The sequence below is a fragment of the Branchiostoma floridae genome, chromosome 1 (genome assembly GCF_000003815.2).
Source record: "Branchiostoma floridae strain S238N-H82 chromosome 1, Bfl_VNyyK, whole genome shotgun sequence".
In the NCBI taxonomy this organism is placed as follows: Eukaryota; Metazoa; Chordata; class Leptocardii; order Amphioxiformes; family Branchiostomatidae; genus Branchiostoma; species Branchiostoma floridae.
Window position 1 is genome coordinate 14,152,596 of NC_049979.1, and position 9,003 is coordinate 14,161,598.

The 9,003-nt window shown below is 41.4% G+C and overlaps 1 protein-coding gene across 1 annotated transcript in view; it reads right to left on the minus strand.

Moving 5' to 3' along the window:
* Window positions 1–8,946, minus strand: part of LOC118409245 (claspin-like) — a 12,311-nt gene extending 3,365 nt beyond the window's left edge. Inside the window, exons 1-17 of the mRNA XM_035810157.1 lie at window positions 8,661–8,946; window positions 6,957–7,100; window positions 6,374–6,664; window positions 6,031–6,126; window positions 5,608–5,745; window positions 5,112–5,294; window positions 4,841–4,913; window positions 4,460–4,568; window positions 3,421–4,131; window positions 3,158–3,264; window positions 2,822–3,012; window positions 1,990–2,631; window positions 1,656–1,703; window positions 1,249–1,364; window positions 815–936; window positions 480–636; window positions 130–295 (exon numbers count right to left, since the gene is read on the minus strand). Of these exons, the coding sequence (XP_035666050.1) occupies window positions 130–295; window positions 480–636; window positions 815–936; window positions 1,249–1,364; window positions 1,656–1,703; window positions 1,990–2,631; window positions 2,822–3,012; window positions 3,158–3,264; window positions 3,421–4,131; window positions 4,460–4,568; window positions 4,841–4,913; window positions 5,112–5,294; window positions 5,608–5,745; window positions 6,031–6,126; window positions 6,374–6,664; window positions 6,957–7,100; window positions 8,661–8,744 (3,378 nt within the window). The 5' untranslated portion in view covers window positions 8,745–8,946. The remainder of the gene's footprint in view (window positions 1–129; window positions 296–479; window positions 637–814; window positions 937–1,248; window positions 1,365–1,655; window positions 1,704–1,989; window positions 2,632–2,821; window positions 3,013–3,157; window positions 3,265–3,420; window positions 4,132–4,459; window positions 4,569–4,840; window positions 4,914–5,111; window positions 5,295–5,607; window positions 5,746–6,030; window positions 6,127–6,373; window positions 6,665–6,956; window positions 7,101–8,660) is intronic.
* Between the last annotated feature and the right edge of the window lie 57 nt (window positions 8,947–9,003).

The window sequence follows — 9,003 nt, forward strand, 5'->3', positions numbered from 1 at the left end:
ACAACAATCATATGACAATCGTGAAAAAACAAAATGACCAGAAAGCTTAACGTTTCAAAGAAAAGCAAGTACTGCATCGAAAAATCAAAACTATATTCTTCATGGAAGCAGCTGTGAGAAAGTTCGAACCTGTGCCTCCTCCTCCTCCTCCCCATCGCTGAAGTACTTCCTCTCCGTTTTCTCCTCCTCCTCCACCTCTTCATCTGACACCATCCTTAGCGACATACTGCTGCCATCCTGGGACTCCTCACGTGCTCTCTTCCTACCCTGGGTGGACTGGGCCGGCTGCTGGGTACTGAGTTATAAATAACAACATGACTCAACACTTATTTCCACAAAAATACCTCACCTCACATACAACAGTTGTATTTGATATTGCAACAAAAATGCATTACAGTTACCAGATTACTATAACTGTGACACATGGGTCAACAATAAGTTTGAGGCAAAAATATTGCATCTGAGCCTGAGGCACAAACCTGCCAGTGAATGTCCCTGAGCAGAGCCCCAGCAGTTCATCCATGTCATCCTGGCTGTCTGTTCTGGGCAGCCTGGCCTTGAAGCCATCAGAGGCAAACCCTCTACTGCCATCCAGCTCCTTTCTGTCTCTTTGGGAGCCTCCAGAATTCTGTGTCCCTACACAAAGGTAAAATAAACCTTTTCAGAACAATTCTAAGAGTCTTACACTTCAAGGGCATGATAATGGAACATCAGATTTTATCTTCTCAAACTATGTAGTCTTTTATGTTTAGCAAACTCTCCACCAAACCAAGGTTGTCCAAGTTTTCAAGATACTGGAAAGCCAGAGACTTACTTCCAGTAAACTTCCCTGAGCACAGGTCCAACAGCTCATCCATGTTGGTGTCCATGGCATTGTCATCAGCCAGCAGCAACTGCCGCTTAGGGGGTCTCTTCTCATCGGCTGCCTTCAGAAAACTACCAAGATAAATTTCTTTTGTTAAATGTACTTCAGCAAACAAAGGCATTCATGACAGAACTGACAAAAGTGACAACTATTGTAATGAACTCCTGTCAACTACTACTTCAAACAGTGAGCTGACACACTTTACAGGTGGATTCCTAACTGTCAACTTCTTGTGACCTATAAATACACCACTGTATGTAATGTTATTTTAATTAATGTTATTTGACAGTACCTTTGTAATTCTAAGTTTTAAATCATAGACATCCTAGCTTACAAACTTCCCAGGGTTCTTACAAGGTTATGAGCCATGAATAAGCACTCACCCGTCTGAGTCCAGCAGCTGGCTCTGCTGAGAGTCACTCTCCAGAGAGAAGTGGAAACTCTGTGTGCTTAGTAGCCTCTGGCCTGGTGGTGGGGACTGCGACGAGCGGTAAAGGTCCTGAAAAATACAGATATCATTCTTATCTTTGGACATGTGGTTAAACCATCAGGCTAAGTCTTCTACAGGCTACAAGCTAGAGATCATCAATAATGTTCCTCATATATTCCAATACATAAATCATAGAATTTCAGTTGACTGGTCTTGTCTTCTCTCCTTGTTTGGCCTCATGACAAAATATATTACATTGTATAAAGCTGATCTGCATGCATTACAAGCTTCTTCTGTACTGTGCAGTGCCAGTTGCCCATCCTGAAGAGGTGAAAGAAACACATCAACAAAATCACAAACCTGGGAGTCCTCAATGGGCAGGGTCAACTCAGACAGCTTGAGTGAGCTCTGGAAAGGGAATTTGTCCTTATTTCATACATGAAGTAAAAAGATAATTGAAACAAAAAGTGCCACCTGTCAAATGCTGCTATCACAAATCAAATAAGATTTGCATTTGCAGAGCATACAGGACCTACATACATCTAACGACATTACATAAAGACTGGATTGCAACATGATGGGATAAATCAAAATCCAAATATAAAAAAAATTCAAGAAACTAAGAAATGCAAAGGAAGAACAGATATTTGCATTAGCAAAAAAAAGAGATAAGGCAAGGGTCGGCAAAACTAACCTTTTGCCCTGAATCTGGCTCTTCTCCTGACTTGAACCTAGAGAAGGGTGCAAAGAGATCAGGAGCTGTGTCCTCACGGCCAAACCCAACTTTTTTCTCTGGCTGGTGGGAGGGGATAGAAGCCCCTAGGTCCATACTGGTGTTGAGGTCTACACTGCTTGTGTCTCCTTGTAATTTTAAGCCCTTTGCACTACCATCTAGGGACTGGTCACTGTCATCAAATGGGAAACCCTGGGACTCGTGTCGGATGAGACCCTTTTTCTGTTTAATGGCACTAAAGCTGAAGAAGCCTTTTCCTTGCCCTGGCTTGGAGTGACCAGTTGGCGTAACTTCTAACCCTTTAGTTGAATCCTGCTTTGACTTGATGCTGTGGTTACTGTTTCCAGGCGTGGTCAAGTTGCTCTCGCTTGTGGAGTCAAACAAGTCCATAGTTTTATCAGACCCTGCAGAGAAAGGATGCAGAGGGCGTGCAAACTTTGCCGGTGTTTTGAAATCAACATTGGAGCTGTCTGTCTCGCTGTCACCTGGGCACAGTTTGACAGGTTTGAGGTTGGTAGTGGATGGAAGCTCATCTGTGAGGATAGTATCAGCATCCTCTTCCTCCCCCTCTCCATCTTCCTCTGCCTCCAGATCCAGGATACCCTGCAGAAGGAAACGGTACAGGAGTTGAATACCAGTACAGTCTACAGAGGAAGGTCAGTTCTTTCACTGACCAAACACACTTTGACTGTGATATCTATAGCTCAGAGCATTTTTATTGAAACCATACAAAATGTAACGATGACCATAAACATATCCTAAGAATAACACTGAGAATAACTGCCAGTCTGACCTGTCCTTGATCCCTCTCCTCATCTTGCTCTTCATCATCTGTCTCCTCTTCATCAGTCATCTCCTCCTCCTCGTCCCCAAACCCCTCCTCGTTATCCAGCTGGTACATCTGCTGCCGTTTCTCCCTCTCCTGCGCTCGCCGCTCACGCATCTTGGCCTGGAGAGTCTCCTTCAGCTTCATCAGCCGAGCACCTGCACAGACATGACCTCAGACTCAGTTTGTTTCAATAGCTTAAATTTCAGTCATCCTATGGGGCTCAAATCTATCATGGGAAAAACAGAACTAGAGTATTTTGAGCTATGTTATGAACTAGGTGCACCTATGGCAAATACTGACCAGGTGCTTCTTCTTTAGCAGGCTCTTCCCCTTCCTCTACAGTAACAGTCAGGGTCTCCTGCTTCAGTTCCTCCTTCCCTTCAGCAGATGTCTCCTTTTTTACAATACTGCAAAGACAAAACCAGTGTGTCCATGAAGCAGCAAATATACTTAGTCTGCTTTATCATAAAATGATTTGTTCACAATCACATAATTCTACTCGTGTTAAAAGAAAACGTCTGCTGAAATTTCAGTTCTTTCAAATTCTAGTGAGTAAGTTCTACCTGATCTGCTGTTGGTGCTTCTTGGCTCGTTTCTTGCTGGCCTGGGAATGCTTAATGAACCTGTCCAGCAGGTCTACCATACTTCCTTTCTTCTTGGGCCTGTCAGAGCAGCTTACAGCGGAGTCTTCCAGATCAATAAAGGAGTCAGGCCCTCCACTGAGGCAAGGTGGTGGCACTGTCAGCTTGAGGTCTTCTTTCTCCTCCTGTTTATCTGCTGCAGGTTCTGACTGCTCGGCTGAGGCTGCCTGTGACAGTTCAGGCTGGGTCTCTGATGTATGGGTGGGGAGGGGGGCAGCTGTCTGTGTGGACGTAGCAGCATCTGTTCCCACACCGGAGTCCTGAGTAATCCCTTCTGAGGTTCCCTGAGTGGTTTCAGCATTCTCTTGCATTTCTATATCATCCTCTGAACTAATCTTTGCACCGAGGTTTGTATTTACAGACGTTAGACCTGAATCTGTTATTTCAGTCGGCGATGCTGACACGGTTAGAAGATCCTTATCATTTTTATCTGCACATGTTGTATCTACAATGTCAGGCAGTTCATCAAGTTCATCATTCGTGAAAACATCTGCTCTGGTGGGCTGTGGAGGGGCTGCTGGATGTGCTTGTGAAGGAGCTAGTGAACTGCCGAGAGGCTTCTCAGCTGGTCTTGTGGCCTGTGCTGTCGTTTTCCTGACGGCCAACTGTTGGGCAACAGGTCTTCTGAGGAGGCTGGAACCACACAGTAGAGGCATATTCAAAACAGATAAACATTAAACTACTGGGTGACTTCAAAATACAGATTTCATTAAAAGATTTAGTTGTGCACTGGGATACCAAGTCAAACCAATATCACAAGATCACGGGTATTCAACTGATTATAATATAGCTGCTATCAGGTTGGTAACATTCACCATCAAGAAAATATCCACCTCAAAAAGCTGCAGGTGGTTTAAGCTTCTTGTAGAGGATACAATTTCTATGTACACTTTCATTGTTTTCATTCTGAAAAAAAATGCAAACAATGACACCGTTCACTATTAAAATCCAAGGTAATCACCTTGCGATTCCCCCGACAGCTTTGAGTGGTCCTGCCTTAGGTCTGGGCTTGAAGAAGTCATCTATAGTTTTAGGTGGTGGCTTGAGGTAAGGAAGGTTCAGCTCTGACTCTGTAAGAACAATGGAAGTTTGTATAGTTTCCTTGAAGCATTTAAGCGACAATTGTGAAGATATTTGCTACAATGGGAAACAAATTCATGATCTGCCAGTAGATAAGTTGAGCCATTTCTCTGAAGTACACAAAACTGTTTTCTTCAGCAATACCTACACGTAAAATGTATAAGACACCACCTCATTCATTGAAAAACGTTCTGGATAAAAAGCATAGACATCTATACCCTTCTAGAACTTAAGTTGAAAATGCAAATGCTTCTGTACCCACCTCTGGTCATCCTTTGTGTTTCACTGTGCATCAGATGTTGTTCGGCTTTATTCAGCCTCTTGGGCTTGGGAGGCTGAGGGAACATGGTATGGCTCAGACATTGAAACATCATTTAATTTATAGCACACATCTATAACTTTTGGTTGGTGAAAAATGGCACCTCAAGTGACAATATGTAATTAGAGTATATGGTAGTGGATAGGCCATAGCTAAACAACACAATTAACAAAACTCACACAAACTACAAACATGCTGTAGGTGATACACTTACTTTCTCCTGTTTCTTTCTTGCTTTGCTCTTTGCAGATTTCTCGGATCTGACCTGTTCTTCTTCCTCCATGTCCATTTCCGCACCCTGGTCACTGTTGTCATTTTGTTCATCATCAAAGAGGTCAGAGTTCAACTTGTTTAGGTGCATCTCCACCTCCTCATCTGATGATGAATCCAGCACAGGCTGGAGAAGAGACAATGGACAGTTTAGGGTCAGAATGAGCTAGACATTGGGAGAACATGACAGAATACTCAATATTCTGTACATGTATTTGAACCTTGTTATCACAAGAGTAAAGCATGAATGCTAATATGCTAGGCCCTAAGTCAGAGTAACAAGTTTACTGTGCTTATGACAACACTCACAACAGATGGGTATACTTTTTCTAGTACTTGGGCTACACCTTACTTATCTCAATGCAAGCCTACAACTGTTTTCTTCATCTGTTTTTTCAACAGAAATGAAAAATGAATAATTGATGCTCTACATCTCTTACCCTTTTCTTCTTTCCATCTTTGGATGTCTTCATATCTGTTTCCTGTTTATCCTGATTCTTATTGTGAAGTAAGGATTTTAGTGATATTTCTCCAAGCATGTCTTCATCATCATCATCATCAGAGTCAGCAAGGATGTTCTAACAGGCAAAATAAAGAAAATAGGATGCATGAATCAGGACAAGTAACTTTGTGTTAATCAGATATGTACATAATATTTAACTCTAGTCTTAAGGTGTTACAGGAATTTGAGGAAACAGGGTTACTTGTAAAAACCAATCGTTTATCTGGCAAAAAAAGTCACTTTCGAAGTATCCTTGACTTTGAGTAAGGAATTAGCAATAGCATACAGTGTTAACTGTAGTTGACCCTAACAGTTCATGACTGTGGTTTGGATATCCTTGGTATATTCTCAGCTGACTCACCATCTTGCCAGATTTAGGCTGGTCATCTTTCTTAATCTTGCTGCTTGCTAAACTCCCCAGCCCCTCGTCTTCATCAGAGGAGTCGTCCATGACAATCTGGAAAAGGCAAAAGGGCAGAATTCCAGTCAGTGATGATGTAGAACAAGTACACATAGACAGGATCAGCTTCATTAATTGTATGCACATATACAGGGGCATTCCAACCAAGTCATAAGTATTCATATGGTCTATATTTCCCTCTGGTTCTATCGATAAAAAGTATTTAAAACATGTATATACATATACCATTTCTTCTACATGCTCTCTAGGACAACTAGTCATAAATGCATCATCTTAGTCTTACCCTTTTCTTTTTGCTACTTGATTTGTTGACTATTCTGTTGGTCTGTATGTCTTCTCCATCAGAACTGTCTGAGTTGTCTCCTCCTGCTGCTGACTGCTCAACTGTAGAACCCTCCTCTGTTGGAGGTGAGGAATCCTCCTCGTCTGAGTCCTCCAGGATGGCCTTCCTGCGAGTCTTTGGTGTCTTCCTGATAGAGAGTTTGCTGTCTTCTCCATCCGAGTCATCCAAGTTCTGCAGCTGCTTTCTGGATACAACTATGTCCTCCTCATCAGATGATGAGTCCAGGACAAGCTATGTATCAACAATAGATGAAACAGATACGTATGAGTAACAGTCTAACAAAGGCTTACATTACAGCATTATGTCTGTGAACCAATGGCCGTCACAGAAGATAATATTTGCACAGAAGAAACTGCAAAGGCTCAGCTGCCTAGTAATTAGTTTAACTTTTAATTGTTGATACTTCAAATCTAAAGTTAAGTTATCCACATTGTGATAAAGCCATAATAATTTAGTTTATCTTAATAATTTGCAACAAAATGACAATATAACAATCTTATTATATAATAGAATTGTCATTCACCCTTCTCATCTTGGTACTGGGTGTTTTGTTAATGGTGCTATCTTCTCCATGGGCAGGTCCCCTGCTGGCTGGTTTGGTCTCCTGACTAACAGGGCTGTCCTCGTTGTCACTGACATTTCTGGTGTTCATATCTGAAGGCATCAGCTACATAATAATAACATCAATAATAATATGTGAGCTTAGTAGTAGTGTGCAGGGATAAACAAGTCCATTAGCCCGATTGTCACGGCCAAGTAAAAGTGCTGTTCGGGCAAGCAGAAGTGCTTCCGGGGCAAGTAAGAATTTCCAGATGTGACCCGCTCAAATTACCACTGAGTGTGACAGCACATGGGGCGGAATGCCTGCCTATATTGACCATGTCATTTTTAAGCCAGTAGAGACATGGATTTTGTTGTTGCTGTTGTCCTCGTTTAACGTCTATTATTTCGCTAGGCATGGTCTCTTAACCAAAGTGAAAATTTATGAAAGTGAAAACACATAGAAAAATGTAATTTAAATTTCGGGCAAGTGAAAATTTGGTTCGGGCAAGTAAATTTTTAATGTACTTGCCCGATAGGACAAGTGAATTTTTGAAAACTTGTCTAACCCTGGTAGTAGTGTGTATCATACATTGCCTTCAGTTCTGTAGCTGGAATAACGTGTGTAACAGTGGGGTTCGAGTACAACCCGTCGTCCAACTGGTCCAAACCTTTTGTCCTAGCCGTGATGGCATTGGGTTAGTATTAGTAAGCTGGTGGGTTCGGTTCGAATCCCGGGAGCCAGGAGATTGTTTTTACTCAAGTTCCTTGTGTTTCATGTGCATAAGATGACACAAATGTCACAAGCATCCTTTCGAGAAACCAAATCTTTTGTAAAATAACACTAACATGTAAGTTACAATTTCAGACAATTTGGATGTGAATAAGGAATTCCAATCTGACAAAATTATTCATGGCTTTATGAAGTACCAAATTATTTTTTTAAAATTTGTAATAGCCTTAGAGTTTTGTTTGTTTATTCAAAGTTAATCGATCACTTGTAAAAAAAAAAAGGAAGAACAAGTATTATTGTATTGTAAGGAGAAAGACCAAAATTCTGGAACATCTTTTTCGTGAAATTATATTTTAAACACGAACAACGTTACAAGGTAATTCTGACATTCCAAGTAGAGACCTTCAATGCTTCATCAAAATATCTGTTTGGTCAACAGAGCACTATTGACTATTAGCAATTTTTCTGAACTGTGAACATCTGTTGTCATCCCTGGGGACAGCTTTGTTACCGTCTGGTCAGACAAGGGTCCCTCATGAGTTTGAATGTGAAGACTACAACTAACAAACTAGGTGGAAGCTGACTTTCAACCTTTCATTTCGTCTACACATATCCAACATTTATTTTTATCTAGTACTAGTAAACGAGAGATGTTTAGAAGCTCTAGAGACGGTGAATAACAAACATTTCCAGCAAAAGGGTCATCGGATCTATCAGTGACCAAAATGAATGTAACTTATGTTTCCCAAATAAATTTGACGCCTGCAAAGTTTAACTACATTTTGGGTATGCCTACAAGCTCACAATAATATCAAAAGCTGTTCCCCCAAGCTGTTCCTCGAATATTTTGAAAGTTTGAACCAAAAAAAAGGCTCTTACTCTGAGATAAACGTTACCAAAAAATCGGTATATTTTTTGCGCGATCCAAGAAGGCCCTCCCCTCCCCACACATACCTTTTCTGTTTTCTGCCCAAATTCCTCGTCATTCTTGTTGCCAAGGCCATCCGTGCTTTCCTCCAAGTCTGTAGATCCTATCATTGTGAAGAATATGACAGGAACGTAAGAACTTTGGGTCTTTTTTGCCCTTAACCCGACGGATTTCTCAAGAGCAACGCGAGCGGGAAAATCGTTTTTGGCGCGCTGACGTGACACACTGCAACATAATGCATACAGAAAAGGGATAAACTCCCCATGAAAATACAGATGTGAATAACATACTAAAAGTAAATTCGGTACATTATATAATATTCTGTATGTCATATACACGTATGAGGCTTTTGTATGTCGTTTTCAAGGA